At 34.9% G+C, this 22,871-nt stretch overlaps 1 protein-coding gene and 1 long non-coding RNA gene across 9 annotated transcripts in view; one reads left to right on the top strand and one right to left on the bottom strand.

Moving 5' to 3' along the window:
• Window positions 1–16,445, bottom strand: part of LOC310897791 — a 24,420-nt gene extending 7,975 nt beyond the window's left edge. The window contains exon 1 of the long non-coding RNA XR_014582590.1: window positions 1–16,445. This exon is cut by the window's left edge and continues 6,138 nt beyond it. This is a non-coding gene — a long non-coding RNA (uncharacterized lncRNA).
• Window positions 1–22,871, top strand: part of LOC310897767 (uncharacterized protein) — a 71,827-nt gene that overhangs the window by 32,541 nt on the left and 16,415 nt on the right. For 3 of the 8 annotated variants that reach the window (XR_014582577.1, XR_014582580.1, XR_014582581.1), the window contains 2 exons: window positions 15,762–15,832; window positions 16,441–22,871. Coding sequence is in view for 3 of the 8 variants with exons in the window: in XM_083831717.1 (XP_083687843.1) it covers window positions 19,257–19,270 (14 nt within the window). In the remaining 5 variants the exon portion in view is untranslated. The remainder of the gene's footprint in view (window positions 1–15,761; window positions 15,833–16,440) is intronic. The other 5 variants (XM_083831717.1, XM_083831716.1, XM_083831715.1 and 2 more) reach the window with 3 other exon arrangements.

Raw genomic sequence — 22,871 nt, 5'->3', positions numbered from 1 at the left:
AATGAAGACTTCTGGAAGAAATATGCTGTAAAGTAAACTAATCATTTATAATTGAGGATGCTGTAAAGTAGCAAATTTCTGCACTTATTTCAAAATTATTATTATTTTTTGGTTTGTCAGTGTTTTAGCACTATTTAACAGTACTATAAACCTAACTTGGAAGAATCTGGTATGTGCATTTCATCATATAGGAACAAAAATATTTAATGGGAAGGTTTTATATTGTGAAGCTATTCAGAATTTAGTCTGCTCAAGTACAGCAGTGAACATATCTTGCCTACAGGAGAAAAAAAAATGAAGAAGTTCCTCAAAATTCAAAGATAAACATATCTAAGGGCTGCCAGTATTTTTGGAAGGATAATGTGTATTCTTAATAATCTGCCAAACACATTGTTCAGGTTATGTTTTGGAGTTAGACTGTAGCAAAATGTTTAGCTAACAAACCTCTTTCATGACCTATATTTCAAGCAAAACAAAGTATATTCTGAGCTGATAGTGAGAAACTATCATAGGCACCTTAGTTTTTTTTCTGAATTTAACTGGCAAAGATAAATGTTGATTCATGTCTCTCTATCTACCACTTTGACAGCATGACAATAACAAATCTGAATTTATTTAACTGACTTCAAGGCTTATTTTGCATTATCATACAGAAATAAACATTCTTGTGGTGACTGGATCAAAGATAAAAATGATGACTGAAAAATAGTACTGCAAAATGAAGCTGTTAGACATCTGAGTCTTTATTGAAAGAACAGAAATTACCAATGTAAAAAGAATTTCTTGAAACTCTAAACATTCAAAGTTTAACACTATTCTTAATTTTGCTAAATAGTATACCTTGTGAACTTTGATATATTAAAATATTGGCCTTAATGACCCCCACCTAGGGTACTACATTCGGCTCTGGGGACCCCAGCATAAGAAGAACAAGGACATATTAGAGTGAGTCCAGAGAAGGGCCACAGGGTGACCAGAGGGCTGGAGCACCTCTCCTATGGGGACAGGCTGAGGGAGTTGGGGTTGTTCAGCCTGGAGAAGAGAAGGCTCTGGGGAGACCTTACAGCGGCTTTCCAGTATCTTAAGGGGGTCTACAGGAAAGCTGGGAAGGTAGTCTTAGGACAAGGGGATAGGACAAGTGATAGGACAAGGGGAATGTTTTTAAACTGAAAAAGGGTAGATTTAGATTAGATGGGAGGAAGAAATTCTTCACTATGAGGTTGGTGAAGCACTGGAATAGGCTGTCCAGAGAAACTGTGGATGCCCACCCCTGGAAGTGTTCAAGGCCAGGCTGGATGGGGCTTTGAGTAACCTGGTCTAGTGGGAGGCATCACGGCCCATGACAGGGGTGGACTTTAAGGTCCCTTCCAATGCCATCTGTGATTCTATGATTCTATGACTCTATGAATGTCAATTTCTACACTTGAATCAACAAAGTTTGGAAAACATGGGCAAAACAAAAAAAGTATTTACAAGTGACTACTTTTAAAATTTTTATGAAATCTGTTTCAATGCCACTATATAAATGTTATGATAAAACATCTGAGTAGAGAATAGAAATATAGTCTGGTGCAAAATCATTTCTTGTTTTGGATTTGGAAAATCATTTCTTAGCTGGAAAGCTTTTTTTAAGACATTTTCAAGCACTATCCTTGGTTAAATTTTAATTTTTTTTACACAGCACAATAGGTAGTAAAGTATTGTAATATAAAAGATAAAGAGAGAAGTTCACTGAGTAGATAGTGAAGTGTCATCTCTCACTTTCAGATATGCATGAAGCCATCTGCATTTGCAGAGTAGAAATCTAGTCCTTTTTTTTTTTTAAGATAAATGTCAAATAAACTTTTTTCCTGAACACCACTGGTTGTGTGGATTTAAGACTTTCTAATGTCTGATGACTTTTGGACTTTCTAATGCCATTCCAGTGAAGGCTGGAAATTCTTCTCTTTTGAACTCTAGAAATATTTAAAAATACTTCATTTCATACCTCCCTGGGAAAATAAGCTCGTGTTTAAGCAAAATCTCTCACTTCTGGATACTGCGAAACCTTAGTTTTCTGCTGTATTACTTTGGTGACGTGCAGGGAGAGTCAAATCTGCATGAAAAGGCTCACAAGTTTCACATTTGAAAAACAAATCCCAGTGGAGCAGAGTTATGGTCTGAAAAAGAGTTGAAGAAAGTGTTAATATCCATACACATTATTACAACTTATAATAAATTCTTAAGAGTTCATGAAAATACTGACAGGGCATATGTCACAGTAATGTAATTTTGTTCCCTAAATAAAAAGGAATAAAAGAATATGAACTGGTAAACCATACTGGAAAAAAACATACCAATAAAAAAAATACATACCAATAAAATAAATACTATTAAATGGCTTTTTTTTTTTTTTTTTTTTAACAAGCAATAATGAAAGATAGATATTGCACTGAGTTTGCAGGATGATGATGAAAAATACGTGAACATAACAGTCAAGATCCATAATGTTCTCCGAGCCAGCCACTTTGCAGTTTTATTAGTTAAACATAGTTATTTTATTTTAAAAGATGGATGACAAGAGCAGACATATTCTAATCCAGAATCTTTCATAGTGAAAATTTATAGGAATACTCTAACCCTGCTCTTGTACATTCATGATTGTCTTTTTTTGTTTGTTTGTTTCTTTATTGTTATGCAGGTATTTAGGATTTGGGGAAAATTTTTAGAAAAGAAATTTATTTTGATTCAAGTGCAGGGGAAGATTCAAATGATATTTGAAAATTATGGACTATATTTACTAGCCTGTGTCATATGATTCAGCTTCAAGAACTGATTTATCATGACAAATTCAGGACTGGCTTATCCTGTAAGTCAAATATTCAGGAAAGCCAAGTTACCTCTGTCCATAGGAGTAGTCACTTGCTCTGAATACTTCAGGGTATATTTAATTTAAAACACTGTGAATCAAAACTTTCAGTTTTTGCAGACACAAACTAATATGGTTGCCTCTGTTCCCTTACAAATTAAAGATTTATGTGTAAATTTTCAAAAATGTTTTAAAGAAAATGTAAAAGATCAAGAAGATAAATGGTATAGGCAATTGGGTAATGCAGTAATAAATTATATTGTTTTAGAAAAATTCCCCAAATGCAAAAAAAACAAAACAAAACAAATTCCCCACAAAAATAAAGGAAACAACTGAGGATATATGGATGAACAGCACCTGACTATCTTTTCAGGCATGGAATTCAAACATAAACTAACAGATTTAAAAAAAAAAAAAAGTGTACACTTTTAAAAAAGTGTAGAAGGTTTGAGATTAACTGGATTTATGACAAGTCAAAAAAGCAGAATGAACTCTTAGATATATAACAAAGTACTCCAGAAGGCGCTATGGCAGATACTATTCTAGCTGAAAGGCTTGAAAGAAAATGGGTTCTTTAGCAGCCTTTCTACTCAGAAAAAAAAAAAAAAGAAAAACCACAAAACATATCAAGTTCAGAAGAAATTTGAAAGCTTCAGTCAGTATTTTATAACATTACATACTACACAGTAATAGATTTATTTAATAAGATCACACAGGGAGGTTATGATTTCATTTCTTGGAAGGAAACAAGGACAATTGCACCTAAAGAGACTGAACAAACTGCTGATTACAAGGACCCATTACAGTGAAAAGCATTGATTCAGATGTCCTTACCCAAGTGCTGGTGGACTAGGGTGTCTATTTACATAAGAACATCTAAATTAATTAAGATTTATTCTAGGCTAACAAAGGAAGATCTTAAGATTGTTGATGCTATGAATGTATGCTTATAGTCTAACAAGCTTTTGATTGTAGCCATTGTCTTTAACAGAGTGAGTATTGATTAGAAACATTTGGAAGACGTTGGGCTGTTGAATTCCTTCTCTTTACAATGTGCTTTGGCCTTTGGCATGTTGGAAAGTCTCTTACCATCATTGCTGTCGGTTAGTGAGGAGAACTAGGGAAGGATGTTCCCCATTGCTGCCACTGCTGGCTGTGGCCAAGGAACCTCTAGCCACCTAGGGACCTCAAATCAAAAGAATAAAAGTCATAAAAGTCACAGAATATTTGACAACTGTCTAATGAGCTGACTTAAGTAATTTTCCCTCTGAAGACTAACAGTACTACAAACATGCAGGCTTTGTACTCCCTCACAGAAATAAATAACTAAATCTCAATTGCAGGGAATCCTAAATTCCGAAAAAAAAATCCCATTGGTATATAAAACATATTGTTAGCTTACATGTTTTGGGAGTTAAATGATAAAAAAAAGGTTATTAATCCCACAGAAGATCATGATGATTTTTAAAACAAAATGTGTTAATCTAGCGTAAACAAACAAAGAAACAAAAACATCTAAGCCAGAACAAAAAAAAACATAAACTCTTGAAGAAGACAGTATGGAGGCTTTTAAGTGGTAAAATGGCTACTATTAAAATATATACACTCTCTAAATTTCATTTTCTATCTCCATGTTCACGTGCTTTATCACAGACAACACAAAGACTCAGCACGGTTCTCCTCTGAAAACAGCGTACAAGGATTTGCATATCAGTATTAAATAGGCTTTCCAAGATAGGAGGTCTTGCAACTCGCAATACGATGACATATTATCATGCAATTCAGGTGAAGGATGTTACAAAACAGTGTGAAAGCTTATTCAGAACAGTGGATTAAAATGAGGAAAAAATGGTGTGAAGAAATTGATTTCTCAAATGGCTTCTGAAATTTAGGCCAAAGTGCTTTAAAAGAAATCCATTTATTGATGTCATCTTAAGATTTCTAGATAATTATGAGAAAATACAACTCCTTCCTCATTTACTGCTGTCATTAAAAACAAGGAATTGCTCCTTAAACACCTTCCAGTCTTTAAACACCGTCCAGTCCTTAAACACCTTTCAATATTTATTTCTGACAGTCTAACTAGGCTAATCATCCAATTAGATCATTTCTTTTGGAGAGGAGAAGTAATTGCAGTCTTACCAAGAAATTTGTACTAACTTTGTATGGGTGACTTAAGGCAAACTAAAACAAGAACCCAGCAAATATTTTTACTGGTAAGACATAACAGTAGGGAGGCTGAAGAGAGAGTAGCCCTTGTCATTGTGCTGTGGATCCAAATATCCTGGGTGGGTGTGAGAACCATTGTGCGCAGCAATGCCCTTTCAGAGCAGTCAGCATTCAGCCATAGACATGTCTGCTAGCTGCTCTTTTAAAGTAAGTAAAAGTATTAAGGTAGCTGTGACTGTTGAAGAATATAAACAAGTCAAGGTCTGAGATGAAATGCAGTATCTTTCACTGATATATGCTTCTCTTTGTATTGGTTGGTTTAATGCAACACAGCTTCTTCCTGTTATCTATTAGATTTTTTGGTGTGCAGTGCTAATAGACTCCTAGACTCGGAATTCTTAACATGACAGGAACAATTTGCCACTGTATTCTTTTCACTGAAAGACAGTGTTACATTAAGGCATAGGACATTTTGGTATGGAGAACCACTGCACACAGTAATTTAATTACTTAGAGTATTGAGTTTGGACTTCTACCATGGGCAAAATTTCAACACACAGTAAGACCGAGATTCTGAGAAGTATCTTTGGCTATTTTAATCAATAACCTTACACAACTTCACAATTTTCCTCTAGGAAATTTTAATCTTGAGGTAGACACACCAGATGCCACTCTTACCCTTCAATTACTTTTTTTTTTTTTTTCCATCTTAAAAATGTTGTAATTTCAGTTTTGAACCGTGCCTGTATGTTTCACATATTTCATTTAACTGGTTTTCTGTTGCCTGAAGAAAAGAATTTAGATAGTTTAACCAGCTGTCCTTGCCTTTTCTAACTAGCCTTTGCGCAATGGTCTTCACTATCAGTTTCTTTTCCCCAGATTCTTTTTGGATAGTTCTTGGAAGAAATTGAAATAAAAGCTATAAGCCAAAAAGCAATTTTATACGAAAAGCAGTTTTCAAGAACATATTTAATTGGATTTTATTGATGTAAAGTAGTAATAGATTTAGGATTTTTCTTTATGTGATTTTCATTATAATTGATTTTTTTTTTCCTTTTTTGATGTGTAGCACTAAGTTTATCTGCTGGAATATGCAGCCAATCATAAGGCATGTAATTAAAAAGATAATAGGAAAAGTCTTTATAAACTTCGTTTTGACTATTATCTAGTGAAGCATTAATATTTTGAAGAACATCTGACATCTGATTTTTTGTAATAAAAAATAGAATGAAAAGAGAAAATGTCCTTATTAATCTGGTCAAGTGCCAATAACTGTAATTTCAGTAACAAAAACTGACAGCATGAGATGTTTCTATGACATACAGTTTGCACAGTTGTATTAGGATAGTAGCATGCAGAAATTATTTTGTATCCCTTAAAGTGCTTTGTATGCTGTTTAGTTGCTCTCGCTGTTAACCTCTGTTTCACAAGAGCCCTTGAGGAAAAGCCAAGCCAGCAGTCAGAGCTGACCTTGAGCACCAGCAGCTGAGTCTGTTGGGAGGAAGAAAAGGTTGCAGAGCTTGTGTGTGCTCTCAGGACTCTTCCAGCACCCACCATATCCCTGAACTCACCTGCCCTCCCTGATCCTAGCTCAAGGTTGACTCAAGGAGCTCCATGGCCAGATAATGACTGCTTGTCTTTCAGTGCTCCCCTTTGACCCTGCAGGCCTGTATGAGACACAACATTAAGTAGGCTTGGCATATGTCAGTGCCTCCTGAGTACCAGCCCCCTTCACCAGAGGCTACTAGAGCATTCCTCTGCCATGTTCTTGGTGGGTGATGTGAGCAAGCTGAACACCCTTGTTCTGGAAGCATGGTTGGCCAAGGATTACCTAGCTATGTAGCACAGGGTAACACACCTGGAAGAGGATCTTCCCTGAGTTAAAGATGAAAGGATGAGGTATGGCCATTTTCCAGGACATTGAGTCAGCAAGCAAGAGTATACCTGCCATACAAATTATTTCTAGCAAAAGACACACCTTTACAAACTGTTTGTCTTTGCTCTTATTTGCAGAGCAAATTTAGCAAACAATTTGGGCAAACAATTTAGGCAAGCCAAAGACCTTACCGAAAGCACAGCACTCTTACGGTGTCAGTGCCTTGTTGCTCTCCAGAAACTGCACAAAGTGTTTGACAAAGAGATATTTGGCTTTTTCTACACTGCTAAAGACCCTGCAGGGAGCAGACAGCAGCCACCAGGGACAAGTAGTACCAAGTGGTTGTTGCCTGTGAGCACTCTCACTCTTCCGAGAATGCAGGCCTGTATCTTGCTCCCCTTGCAAAACCTTGTTATTCTTTCTAAAACCTGAGTTCCTCTGTTTTCTCTGTTAGATCCTTTCCTGGAAATGGCTTTGAAAATTATCTGATTATCTGTCCAAGGCCATCTGTTTAGTCTTCCTCAGTCCTTTCTCATTGGAAACATTTGTCTGGAAGACTCAGCATGGTGTAATACAAAGAAAATCTCCTCTATCTTTTTCTCACATAGCAACCCAGGTGATGGTGAAAGCAGGCAGTTGAAGAAGGGGAGACTAGGAAAGGAGTCAGTAACATTGAATCTGGAACATATCCTGGCTATTTTAGAAAGAACAAGAAAGTGACAAAGAGAGATAAATTTAGAGGTTGTACCTTAGTCATGGGCAGCTGCATGCAAACCTAGTATCTTCCCAAGAAAATCTCTGTGTTTGCTGGTTCTGAAATGTCCAGATATAAATTGTGTTATGGATACTTTCTTTTATCAAATCTGGGATATTAAAAATACTACTACTAATAAAACTAGAACAAACAAACAAACAAAAAAACTAACCACGTCTGAGAATCTTTGCTTTCCCCAGAGCACACAGATGGACATTAATTGTGTTGTTATTCCTGAATGCACTGTTGCTTGCATCCTTTGTTAGAATTCATGACAGGCCATGTGATAACCAAATCTGGGGTTAACTTATTATTTTTATTGTCTACTCTCCTGAAGTCTCACTGCAAAATTGCTATTTTAATGTTTATAAGAACATTATCAATGATGGGTTCATACTTCATATGGGTTTTGACTTCTCTTAATACCTTTGATTCTTAGTTTAGCTGATCTTCTAGATTATAAAACAACAACAACAACAACAACAAAAAAACAAACAACAAAACCTTTTTAGTAGTTTTCTGGTAATAATAGCAAATTAGGATTTATTCATCCAATAATGGTAACTAATGAGATAAAGATACTTCATTACTTTAAGGCTGCAAAGGAATGTACCATTTTGCTTTTTTACACAAAATACCTATTAAACATTTTATCTTTTTTTGTTGTTGTATCTAGATGATACCATCCGTACATACTATTGAATTTACATAATTAAAAAAATAGATTTATTTTAACTGATTACTTAAATTATTTTCTTATTAAATTATTGCTTAGAGTTTAAATACATTTAACTATAAAATTGCAGGGACCTCTTTCCCAGATTAGAATTCCACGTATATTTAATCTGGAATTTTATTGTAAACAAAGACATCTTTATTGAGGTGAATTCCACCTGAACTTGTATCTGTTCTGTATTTTGTTCACTGTATTGTAATGACACAATTGTAATGACATATTACATTTTGTAATTAAGTAATAATTTTGTAATTAAGTAATTATGTACATTTTGTACATATTGTAATGAAGATATGAAACCCATCATATAAAGATATGAAGATACAAAAAGTAGTGAGGTATAAACATTTATCCATGAAAACAATAAACACTATTTTAATTGAAGGTCTCATATTAAGAAGTTGTATTCTTTAACTGTAACTCACCAATTGACCATTACAGTATTTTATATAAATATATAGTACAAGACATAAAAGATAAATTGATTACAGAATACTTCAGTGGTTACATAGCCTTGTCTTGGTTATGCCAGAAGATGGGAAAGATGCAAAGAATGTGCTGTATTTGTAATGACCTCATCTGAGGACTTTAGGGACTTTTCTTGATCCATTCTGGAAACCAAATCCACCCCTCCTTTTCCATCCTTACATGAACTGGGAAGAAGATAGCCAGGTCCACTCTGTCTTCCTTGGCTTTTGGCTCTGTGGCTATCCTGGAGGAGAATGACAAATATTTCTGCTGTATTCATGAGTACTGAAGTATACATGGAATCTTGCAGGTATACCAACCCTGCTTATCATCTTGTCTTGATTTTCAATAAGTATGTTTGAAATCTTTAGCAATCTAAGTTTTTGTGGGCCCCATGTGAAGGTGAAGGGGACCCATAACCATGTGTTACTGCGGGAAGAATCTCTGCTCTTCCCTTGCTAATTTTGTTAATTAAAATGTCAGAAAGGGTTTGGGTGGCAGGAATAAGTTTCAGTTCTCTCCTCAAGGTGTGGCTTCTGCCTGACTTGTGTACTAGGAGACTTTTTTTTTTTTTTTTTGGTCAGGTGAAAGCTTGAAATCAAGGCATTAATGTTGTAATCAAAGTCACATTGCCGTCTTAAATTAATTGTCTCCTTCTGTCTCACATTTTAAAATTCCCTGTGATTGTATAGAATAGTAAAACTAATATTCTTATTATTGTTAATGTTTCAGTTAGAGATATCTGGGTAATCCTGAAAGAATTTGAGCATCGATAAATTAAATCATTAATTTATTTTAAATATCTTTAAAATAATTCTAAAAATCATAAAAAGATCATTAAAGTCATTAAAGAAAATTAAAATGAAATATAATTTAAATTCTAATTGTTTACAAGCTTTTTCTGCCCCAGGGTCATCACCCAGAAGCACTCTGCTTGCTCCAGATAGGAGCTCAGAGAACCCCATTTCTTTGGGTAGACACTGGCTGCCTCAGATCATTGCTGCAATATTGACATCCTGCTCTCATGACTGGTTGCGATAGTGGGAGATGGAGAGCCAGCATCTGCTGGTGACCCCAGTCCAAACTTTAGAGGAACCTTATTGTCTATTGGCACAAGAGGCTGAGAGTTTAGTTAGTATGGCACAAGCGGTCATCCAGCACACACAGTTCTGAGAGAAATCATGTGGAAGCATTGTGCTACTTGGAGTTCAATTTTCCTAAAACTATAGGATTTGTCTTCTAAGACATTTTTTTTTTTTTAAACTGGTACTTCTGAGGTGGTATATTCAAATTACAGATGTCCAGAAATCTCTTATTCACAACTGTCAATGACTTTTTTCTTTTGGGGGGGTCCAATATGTTCTTATGTGGTTACTGTGAACAATGACTGGTTTGCTGGGGAAACTATTATACTAAACACACCTCAGTTATGAGTCTCTATTTACTTAAAAGAGGAATTTTAGACCTTAGTGCTAAAAGCATACTGCCACTTAAAGGTGTTTTACCACAATTTGTGGAGAGTACTTCTCTACTGATCCAGATCTTGTGCTTATCTGGTTCTTAAGAGTGTTGGTTAAAAACTGTAATATCTATCCTGAGGGAAAATCTGATATTTCAGAAATGTTCTCTTCTCTAAATTGAAAAACAAAACAAAACAAAACAAACAAACAAACAAACAAAACAAAAACCAAAGCACTTGATTTTTTTTCATGAACTGGAAAATTCTGAAAAAATTCAGTTCATATTCTTTTGATTTTACACTTTTTAATTGAAACATTTAATTCCCACCAAATTTAAATCCTTCTTCCTGGCTTACTCTTTGTCTTTGTCTCAGATTTTGTCTTAATGTTTTGCTGAAGCTTTACCTCATGGGAATTTTTCTTTGTATGTACCATGATCCTATTCTTTGTGGACTGGGCTCTCAGGACAACCTCTGTCGCCCATGATGGATAGGGACATGGCAACCTCATTGCAGATTGAAGAAAAGACCAGTACACTGTGATGTGTATAAGTCTGGATGGTTATATATACTCTTGCAAAACAATTAAATGACAGCAAGGTCAAAATGATATTTCACTGAAGCTCTACAACAGATTGGAGAAGAGAGCTGATTAAGACAGAGCTGATTAAAAAGCTGATTAAGACGGAGAAAACTTAAAATACAATATTCTAATACAACATGAGATTGCTGGACTTCCCACCAAGATTTCCTAGACTGATTATTGGATTCAGGCAGGAATAGAAAAGAAGTTTGAACATTTGAATTCAGTGGTAAATGTATTTTTAGTGAAAGAATTTAGGATAGAAATTTTCCATCAGAGTTAGCTTTTAGTAGCTTAATTGCCACTGCTAGCAATGTTTAAAATTATTATTTCAAAATTTGCATGTGTGCACTTACATGCAAAAATTAATTCTTAAAACTCTCCAGAAGTAGTAAAAGCAAGACATAATGCTATAGAAATATCATGATTCTGGTACTTATCTGAATGTTGAAGTTTTCAGCAGCAGAGCTATCATCTGAATTTAGAGGGCTTATCACACTTACCACAGTGCAAAATTGCTTTGACTCATCTATAAGTTCTTTCTCTATGTTGGTATGATTGGCCTCATTAACATTATACTGTTGAATTCTTGTCATTGCACAGGTGTAGAGTTGAAAATCTTGTTGAGTTTCAAGATGCCTGCTGTGTGGGCTCATCAAACCATGACAATATATTTTTCTCTGCTTCTTGATGCTTTTACATTCATAGAAATCAATTTAGTTTGTGCCTATAGTTTTCATCTGTTTCTGCATGAATGCAATTCCAGTCTTAAAAACAGAGATGTACAGTGATTGTATTTGAAATCCTTTATGTGCATCCTAAATAATGCATTGAGTTAAGTTTACTGGCAGGTGCATTCGTGTAAATAACTGTTTGTAAGTGAATACTGCAGAATAGCAATCATCGAAATCACAGAATGTCTTGGATTGGAAGGAACCTTAAAGATCATCTAGTCCTAATCTCCCCCTGCCGTGGGCAGGGACACCTCCCACCAGACCAGATTTCTCAAAGCCCCATCCAACCTGGCCTTGAGCACCTCCAGGGATGGGGCTTCCATAGCTTCTCTGGGCAACCTGTGCCAGTGCCTCACCACCCTCTGAGTGAAGAATTTCCTTCTAATATCTAATTTAAATCTCCCCTCTTTCAGTTTAAAACCATTCCACCTTGTTCTATCACTACCTGCCTGTGTAAAAAGTCAATCTTCATCTCGTTTATAACCCCACTTTAATTACTGAATGGCTGCTATAAGATCTCCCCAGAGCCTTCTCTTCTCCAGGCTGAACATCCACAACTCCTTCAGCCTGCCTTCATAGAGAAAGAGAGCTGCTCCAGCACTCTGATCATCTTTGCAACCCTCCTCCACATCTTTCTTGTGCTGGGAGCCCTAGACCTGGATGCAGCACTCCAAGTGGGGCCTCACAAGGGCAGAGTAGAGGGGCACAATCACCTCCCTCAACCTGCTGGTCAAACCTCTTTTGATGCAGCCCAGGATGCAGTTGTCCTTCTGGGCTGCAAGTGTGCACTGCTAGCTTAAATTCCATAAAACTGTTACAACACCTCTGACAGAATCTGTCTTTAAGAACAATTCTAAAATTAACTGTGTCAGAGTTGTTTTCATGAATATCCATGCACTGTTGAGACAGCAGTTATATGTGTACATTTTTTTTTTTTTTTTTTGGCTTGCGAAGCTTCAGAAGCTTAGTTATTCTTGACTATTGAAATACTGAGAAGTGCTTTGTGGTAAAGTACTAGGACTAAAAATATTTTTGGCACTAGTGTGTGTGTGCACATAGGATACATTCTCAAGTATATGTTGGTATTTACAGTGACTAGGAATAAATATACAATCTTATTTATGAGAGAAGGATTTAAATTATATAAAGTTTGGGAAATGCCACTAGTATTTATCCAGAGCATGAAAGTTTATCTTAAGAAGATCTAACTAATTTAGAAATAAAAATATGTTTAAATTTTGATTTTTAATAATAGTTAAAAAGAAATTTAATTCTAGAGAGCTACCTTGCATAGCTTGTTATAGAGTACTGAAGTTACAAAATTTCTGTTTCTTGGCAGAAAGAAGAAAAGATAGTGTCTATAAATTATGTTTATCTAAAAAGAGGTTATAGAACTATTTTGTGAGGCCTTGTTTTGGTTACAGTGGAATTCTTCCCATCATGCGACTGTAAATTATATAGCAATCAGCTATTGCTTTTAGGCAAGTCTGATAAGCCTATATCTAACATGTTAGTGTTCAGTTTTTCTGTAAGAGTACTGTTAGCAAAGTATCATGGTATTTAGCCAGTCTACCTAAAAAGAAGAAAATATATCATTGCCTCAGTGTTTTGCAATCATATATTATGAAGAAATACCTACAGTTTGAGGTAAGAATTTATTTTATGCTCTTGTGCCTGATCAATACCACAGTAACACTTACATGGCAGGATAGTGCTCTTTTTAAGGACATTATCCCACATAAAGAAAAGCGACCTGCACTTTTATTCTAAGGTTGTCAGGCAAATCTCTACACATCTTAACCTTCTTGATTCTGTAGCTGCAGACCTGCCTCCAGTAGATTAATCAGTGGAAAAGCATATGAGAGAATCTCCATGGGAAACTTTCAATACTCAGATGCCCTTTTAGGTAGCTCAGGGGGAGAATAGCACACCCTTAGTTCCTCTGTAAAATAAGGATGCTGACACCAACTTCAGTGAAGGATTGCAAAAATTAACGGATTAATGCTTAGACTCATTGGATGTAAGATTCTGGATAAGAATGAATTATTATTACCATTAGTAATAAAAATAACTATGTTGAACAATAGACATTCTTTACCAGTTTCCATGTTAGCACTTTGATGTATTTCTTTGATTTTGTTGACTCCTTATGGAAAAAGATGTAGTGAGTAATACTATAGTGAGGAAGATGGTTAGTTGAATACCATTTTTTTTTCTTTTTTTTCTTTTTTTTTTTTTTTATCCTGCATCTCCCCAGGATTTTTCAACACATGTAAAAAGAAGGTGTCAAAACACACATGTTTAGACCTGAAGGATATACTACTGTATGCACTTATGTGCTGAAACGTCTTCAGAATAATTCATCTTAAAGTTTGTGGTCCTCTGAACAGCCTTGAACACAGGATTACACATATAAATATTTGTCCTCATGTGTATTGGCATGAGGAAATCACGTTAAAGAAAATGGGAGGTGGAAGAGTATATGTGAAGAAGGCAACATCCCTGAGGAGATAATAAAGATGTTCCATTTTCTTCCTACATAAAATGTCAGAGTCATCTAGTATCAATCCTGCTTAATATTAAGAAAAAAATACTTGAAAACTGCTGGAGAATTATAAGTGAAAATGTAAGATTTTGTATGCTCAAATGTAATGAAAGAACAAAAGTAAAATATAAATGTTTAATCCATGTTCAGTACATACATATACAAAGATAACATCAGAAATGCAACAAACATACTGTCATGGAAAACTAGGCATTATGTAGGGTAGCTGTGCTTGAGGAATGAGAAAAGGAATGCAGTTGCTCCCATTAATCAGGGAAATCCATCTATGTTTCTACCCATTCCCACAATATCATCCACTATTTTTTTTTTTTAAATTCTGAACATGAGTGGAAGATGGATGCTCATTTAATGAGTATTTTATTATAAATGAGCAAACTTTTCAGCCTGGTCATAGACACACAACACTTCTGAATAATTCTGTGTCACTGACACTTTAATGCAGGGCTGAAAAGGTTTTATAATAGTCGTGTTCCTTTCTTGGGAGATGGATCTGCTGTGGTAATGATATTTTATCTTTCATTCTTTCAGTAAAATAGCATAGGCAGCAGGCTTTCCCAACCAATTAAATATCAATTCATTTGAATCTTACACATGCCTAGCAATATCACTATTAGACCAATGTAATTTTGATAGGTATCTTAGCAAAGCCTCAGCAGAAACAGGAATGTATACTGAATGCCTTGAAATCCATTAAGCTGTTTCCCTGATGGGGAAACTCTGGCATTTAAACTTCTTGGTTCTTAAATAAATGTCAGATCTTACAAAATACAGTTTTTCTCTCTTCACTGCAGATAAGACTGTGGATATTCCCTGCCTGTGCATGAACTGAAGATAGAATGGGAGAGGAAGAACTTTGTATGCATGCTCTGCCCCAGAGGCTAATTAGGATTGCCATTTCAGAAGGGACAAGAAATTATATTAGCTCTACTTTCTCTCCAGGATCTTTGATAGGGAAGCAAGAGGCAGTGTTCCACACATAAATGCATTAATCCATCCCCTAAACTAACCCACTACATAAAGTGTGTGTAAAACATATTTCACCTTTCAAGAGATGGCAACTTGTCTCTATTTTTTTTTCATCCTATTCAATAATGATTACTTTTCCTATGTAATCATCCTCTGGAACAATTTTAGCAAGGGTGTGTACCTGGTTGTCAGATCCCCATGAAGAATTCTGCTTAAGAATGTACTCGTTTTCAGCATCTAGTTCTCTGAACCTGATTTCATGTGTTTTTTCCTGGCTTCCTTTTTCTTTTCGTTGTAAAAATTATATTACAGTTGAAGTGCCACCTCTTCCCATTGAGTCACACATCCTCTTTGTTAATCATCATCACAGGAGTATGTTGATGTGTTATTATACTAGTGATACATTGATACATTTGGGCTTCAGCAATTGTCTGTGAACCCATTTATTTTTTTTTTTATTTTTATTTTTTTTTAAGTTGGTTGCAAATATATTTGCACCTGTTGGATTCACATGGAGATTTTGGAGAACATTTCAGAAGTCATGTTTGAATCTGAGGCTAATGTGAGGTCAAATAGGTAATATCTTTCCAAATGTCTTCCAGTTCCCTGTCCTCACAAGTTGACCATGTGCTTTTAAGAGTCAGCAAAAATGACTTGGACTGATTCTTAAGCAGTGAGTAGCTCTCTTATTACACTCTTTTACTGACATGTTCAGGAAAAAAACAGCTTATGCTTTAATTTTTAAATTTCCATTGTCGTTGATTTTTTCTGGGGAATCGTCAATTCTTTCTATTTATATTATGAAGATGTCTATGAGGGGAAGTCAGATGCTCTTTTACCACATAGACATTGCCTTCTGTTTAACAATCTAATAGAGGTTTGCAAACATATATTAATTAAGCATCAGAAGGGCCCTTTGAGGGAGATATGGTAAGGAGCATTATCCTTGTTATACAAATAATAAAGAGGTTTCAACTTGCTGAAAGTCACACAGCAATTTAGTTCTAGACATGGAATTAGAAATTAATTGCCCTGTGCTCTAATGATTCTTTCACTATTCTGTTTTGTATGATGGTGATAATAAATAACAAACTAAATACACAATGGATAGAGGATATCATGGAGCAATCTGATTCTTAGTATCTGTCCTTGGCTGCTTCATAGCAGAGAGGTTAATTCAAATGTGGTGCTTCGGGTAACAAACACCAATAAGGGATAGATTCTTTTCTCAGTATGTGTTTGCAAGTCTCATTAATGATAATGGAAGTTATGTGCCTGCAGGAGAATGAAAAGAGAATACATCTATCACGTCAATGATCCATGAAGTAAGAAGAAATTATATAGTCTACTATAAAGGCGCTGAAGGAGTCATTATAGCCTATTAGGTAAATTATGTGTTTTTTAAAAGTCTCTACATAGAATATGCATGTAGCTAATAAACTATAAAACTCAAATGGAACCATTTTGTTATTATTATTATTATTATTATTGAATTACTGTGCTTTAAGACAGTGATCTGCGGCTGAATATGCAGGCAAAGTTTTCAGGAGAAGGACAGTTCATTGCAGATTTCTGAGGGCCATGGAACAGGTCCATGTGTTGGAGTATGCCCATAACAATCTACTTGGGGACAGGTGACAGCAGACATAGAATAACTTCTGGGTGTTGACTTACAGATCTTTTGACAGACTTGGCTTGATACCACAATTCATTTTCAAGAAATCACTTAAGCTTTGCAAAGGGGATAAACATTTTGTTGAACCATTAAAGCACTGGGACCATAAGCAACTCAGTTGTCAGCACACAGGGACCAGAAATAAAGTATGCTACTTATGATGTAAGTAAAGGAGAGATTTGGGGCACTTATCTGAGGACCCTGCAGCTTATGTTTTGCAATACTTAGTAGTGAGACACCTGGTCTCAGCAAGGTGATATAAAGCATGGGGGTTACGATGTTTGGGTTCCCTAATAGAGAAAGTTAAATGCCTTTGAAGCCCTGTCTTGGATGCCATTACGTGGAGCAGTGAGCTGCTTTGTAGCTAGCCAAGAGGAAATAGAAAGTCTAGAAGTGTGACTAAACTTCTCTCTTCCAAGTATCACAGAACTGCTCTCGGTGCATTATTGCAAAGGAAATTTTTCTTTCTAGCAGCCGAGAATCTCAGCCTTTTAGAATATCTGCAAAACAGACAAGAGAGATGGGACATGATACAAGTTGTGAAGTAACTTGGCTGAAGTCAAGCAGCTGAGAAAAGAGCAGCAGATACAAGAATAAAATCTAGTTCTTTCAGCATATGTTTTGTTGTTCTCTCCCATAGACACCAGCATTTTTATTTTTTATTTTTTCAGTTTGTGAAGATTGTTCCAGTATCACATTAACTCCAAATGAATATATATATATATATTTTAAATTCATTCTGAATGTGGAACAGTGAAGTAACCCTAGAAAACATTACAGGGACAAACTTATCTCTGCCTTTTTAATACAGTAACCACGGTAAAAATGAGATGCTTACATTTCGTTTTCGATACATCATAACTGTATCCGGGACAAGTCTTACCTCTAGGGTAAAAAGGTATGTATCTATTTAGATCTTCAAAAGTGATCATCTTTGCAACACGAACAAAATGTGATAGTGGAAATAAATTGCTTCTCCTCACTTGGTACAGTAGTTGTGAATAGTATGAAAAGAGCTGTTTCCCAAGTGTTGCCTATACCTCCAGCTGAAAGCAAAATACAGAGGGGAGAGAAAGGGTTGTTTAGTAACTCCCCACTTATTTGGCATGGAACTCATTATTTGAAGTCAGTTGTTAAACCTGTGTTAGTGACTGCTCTCACTGAAGTGCATTCTTTCCAGAATCTGGAAATCCACGCTATTCATTATATCTGGAAATCTGCACTATTCTTTATAGAAACAATTTTGTTTCCAGCATGCCTGACTGCCACTTTGCTTCTGTCAGCTAAGCAAGTGTTGCACTTTGAACATTTGGAAATTGCAAGAAAATATGGAGGTAGTTACTTTTGCAAAACTGGGGTGTGGGCCACTTACACGTTTCTGATGTAGTGTAACGGTTAATTTTATTGTAAGAAATTCTCAATAAAATAAATGCGTGGGATTAGCTTTCATCAGAACATCTATGCCGGCATACTTAATCTGGGCTAGCACTGCTGCACAGTCAAAGCTTTACCATTACCTAACAGAAACCAAAGGTTTGCAGCCAAATATCTTACTTGGATTCACCTGCTCTGGCAAAATAGCTGCAATAAATTAAAAGAGATGCTGATTAATTCTGTCACCTTTGCTCTTCAGCACTTGAAATTTGAAGCTTAGCCTTTTCTCATTAATTTTTTGGAGAACATTGGCATTAACTTCAGCCAGAGAGGATCAAACCTTTAGACAGTGTGTTTCTGCTTTCAGATTGGGAAGGCAGTATTTTGTTGATAGGCTTCCTCTTATGATGGAATCTGTATTTTTTTTCCTCTTTTTTTTTTTTTTTTTTCTTTTTTTCTCTCCTTACTTTGGATGAGAATTAGGCAGTTTTGCCATATGAGAATCATCAGATCAATAATGGAACACACAGAAGCTTGGTAATGACTTACCTAAATAGGTGTTATGCCCCCATCATTCAAGGTTAATATATCTCCTATAACAAAGTGACTTCAGAGCACCTAGAAATGTGATGTACTATCTGAGAAAAATTTTTAGATTCAAAGTGACATGATGAGAGGAGAAATGGAAGGCGGGTAAAAAGACCAGAACTGTATTAGCATTTTGTGGAGGAAGGTGATAAGGAGACAAAAGGAGATAACCAAGGATATGAAGGAATTAATAAAGTTCAACAGGAAAGAGGCTTAGAGTGAAAATAATTTGTCAGTGTATAAGGACTTTCAGAATTTAATTCCATTTTCCATTGCTTCTGTTTAGCAAAAGTGACATCCAGGAGCCCACCTGAGAGCTGTAACAGCAACTGTGACACTGATCAGAGATCACTGATTCAGAGATGAAGTTATAACTGCTTCCGCAGAGAGATCCTGGAATATTTTTTGCTCCAGGCAAGGGTAACATCAAGACTCTTACAAGGGTCTTACATGGTAAAGAATGTGGATTACATTGTAAGTCAAAAATTTCAATTATATATGAAACAGCACTTAAAAACAATACTACTAAATTTGTTATGGGACTTTTGTTGGAGGGATATTTCTAAGTATGCATTATTTATGATCACTCGGTATTAACAAATCTCCCTATTTAGGCATTCATGCTGTGGCCACATGCAGAAATAGGGATTTTCATGTGCAGCCAATAGCTAGGTTTCAAGTGAGTTATCAAGCTTTAAAGGCCTATGAAATCTTGAACTGACATACTTATTAAGTGTAGCTCTTGAATGGGGGATACAGAGAATTTATTGTTCTAGTCTACAGGTTACCCATTAGTCAGGACCAGAGAAGTGTTTGACAAATCAATTGTTAGTTTTCATCCAATGTGTTTGATGAAGTTAGACCCAAATGGATAAAATTACATTGACATAATTTCAATGTAAAAGTTTAATAGTGTTTAGATAAAATGCAATGCAAACATAATTCTTATGAGCTAGTCTTATTGGAAAGTTTGTCATTGTGCCTTGATTAGTTTCTTTTCCAAGAACAAAAGAGCTATTCATAAAACTTCTAATTTATAAAAGTAGAGATTAAAATGACAAGTAAAATATACCTGCCAATATTCTATGTAGAAATCAACTCAAGAACAAAAAATAATCCATTTATGAATTTACATTTTCCTGATAGTCTTCAGCTGTATATCAGTCATGATAACACATGCCATATCTCCCCAAATCCCAAACATGCATTTGGAAATTGCTGTAATTTATCAAAGCTACAACACAAGTCAAGTTTTGGTAATAAATGAGGTTTGAGGCTATCTGATATCTACTCATATCATGTTTCATTCAGCATCAGCGGAAGACTGTGATTTTTGCCTATTAATACTGCAGCTTTCAGGAGGCAAAGAAAAATTAGTGGAATCACAACTGATAAATTTACCTGTGGTTTGATACTACATCAAATTTCCTTTTGCCTTTCCTTCTCCTATCTAAAATGGCCATGAAAGAGTAGCTTATGCTACCAATCTTAACTCAAGACCTACCCTATTAAATCGCTGCATATTTGAGAACAGGCCACAAATACAGTTTCATTAAAATAATGGATATTCTCCCAAAACATCAGATTTGAAGAAAACATGACCTCATCAATATTCTGATCTAAATTTTCAGAAGTGGCCAATATCATTGGATGATGTTATTTATTATATTGATCTTTTTTTTTTTAATTATTATTTTTTATTGTAGCCTTTACAAACCAACAAAAAAAGAACAAAATGATAATACAAAAATAGCACTTTCCTAAGTACTGTATTTCCATAGCAAAATAAGGCTGGAAAAGAAATACCTAATATAGAAAAAAAGGAATAATGAATCAGAAAACACTCCTACTTACCTTATCTTCAAAAAGGGTACCTGGAGTAACCTAAAAACAGTACAAAATAGCAAAAATTGCAAAAAGATGTGAGTTCCTTGGACTGTTGATTTTTTTTTCTTTCCTCTCCTAAGTACAAAGACATATATTTTATATTTGTTTTTATTTATTTATTTATTTATTTATTTTTCCCTGGGATCATGTTTTCTAATATAGTTTAAATATTTTGTTTTGAGAAAGTACCCTTTCTGCATTATATTTTCTCTCAGATCCAGTCCTGCAGATATACCCTTAACTTTGATAAAGGAAGAGACTTGGTCAGTAATTGCTCTGACAGGAGCAAATTGAATCACACTGATAAATGTTACCAGGATCTATTCCATTTTATTCCACACACACAGATGATGGATTTCTTTATAGTGTCCTTCACACTGCTACAGAGTAGTAACTAATTTAATCTGCCACTAGATGTCATTCCTTTTTCATTGATACATGAAAAATGTAAATTTCCACTTTAAAAAATCCATTCAAAATGTAAGTTTTAAAATGAAAGAATCAATTTGCTGTGTACATATATAAAACTAAGTCTTTCTTTTCACTGTTTTCCACATATGAACAGAATGTTGTAAGTGTACTGGTAACTTCAAAGTGATCCAGCTGTGCTTAAACAATGTGAAAAGATTTCATATGCTCAAGCAGCATTTTGTTGTGCTGTTTTGATGGTGGTACAGGTCGATTCTGTTAGTACTGGAGGTTCAATGAAATCTATTTCTGTATTCATCCAGGCCCAAATCCTATTTCACTAAAACACAAAATGGCTTTTGCTTGGTATACATCACCTGTCTGCTCAGAACTGGTTTCCTTGCTGCCTTTTCTCACAGGCCTTTTGTTTTTTCTGGGTTTTCTTTCATAGGTATTTAAGTTTGCAAACCAAAAGCCAATGAAATTCTTTTTTTTTTTTAATTATTATTTTATTCATTTATTTTTTGGTACCTTGCAGGAGGCTTCATTCAGGATAGTGGAAGGTGATTGTAAAGGCCTTTATTCTTTTGGTTATCTGGGCCCACTAAAAAGTGTAGCCTTTTTTTTTTTTTTTTTTTTTTTTTTTTTTTTTTTTTTTTTTTGTTCAGATGAAGACTTCTGGAAAATACAACCTGTCTATACGAAAGACTATTACATTTCTGATACTTATAAATTTATGTTGCAAAATATGTCTTTTATTTTTGGCAAACATATAGACACCATTATTTTTATTTCATCACTTTCTTAGCTGTGCTTAAATATTACTAGCTGAAAGTACAATACGATAATAATAGAAAAGAACTATTACAATCTATGCCAATAACTGGATAGCCTTCAGCATATATTTCACTGCTCTAGTCACAGTCTTTCATTAAGGGTTCTGGGCAAGGATGCAACACCAATTTTTCAAGTATGCTCTGCAATCATTTAAATAACATTAAATGTAATAAAATGTAATCAATGAAGCATGACAATCTACATCCTCTATTTTCTGTAATCTATGATCACAGCAGGGAAAATGACTTTCTAGTGCTCTATGAAAATAATATGCATCTAAAATGAGAAATATAGTAATTGTTTTAATATGTGCTGACATTTTTGAACTGTCATTGCTTTTTAGACCACAAACAATTTACTGTGATAATATTCCACTAGAATAGTAAGATGCTATATTGTTGGTATATTAATTCCTCAACACTTCATTTTGGTATCAAATATTGATAAGCCTCCTTTAAATTCCACATCACCTTCATTTCAGTCTACTTTAATAGGCTGCAAGTCATATTATTGAAAAGAGTAAATACCTGACATATTTATATACCATATTGTTAGAAATTCTTTCTTTATTTGGAGCCAGATAACTTGTACAAAATACATGATCTCTCAGATTTAATTATAATATCAAAAAGTAGATATATGTCATACTATGCATGGATTTGCTTGTAAATATACATTTTAAATATTGCAGAATTCTTATATAACATTTCTGCTAGCAGTACTTTGAGATATGATTTTTTTATTGTTATTTTTCTCCGTTACAGAAGAATTTCTATTTTGTTGTTGGGAAACAGCTGTAAGGAACACAGAAATTGATTTTCTTTGAAAAAAGGGAAATTTGATGAATCTCAGATTTGCAGTGGGAAAATCTGTTTCCTCTGCAGACTCCCTCCCTAGTCATGAGACTTGCATCCCATTTTAATTTCTCCTTCCTTCCTTCCTT

This window comes from Anser anser (assembly GCF_964211835.1).
Source record: "Anser anser genome assembly, chromosome: 1".
NCBI classification, from domain to species: Eukaryota; Metazoa; Chordata; class Aves; order Anseriformes; family Anatidae; genus Anser; species Anser anser.
This window is presented reverse-complemented; position numbering and strand designations above follow the sequence as displayed.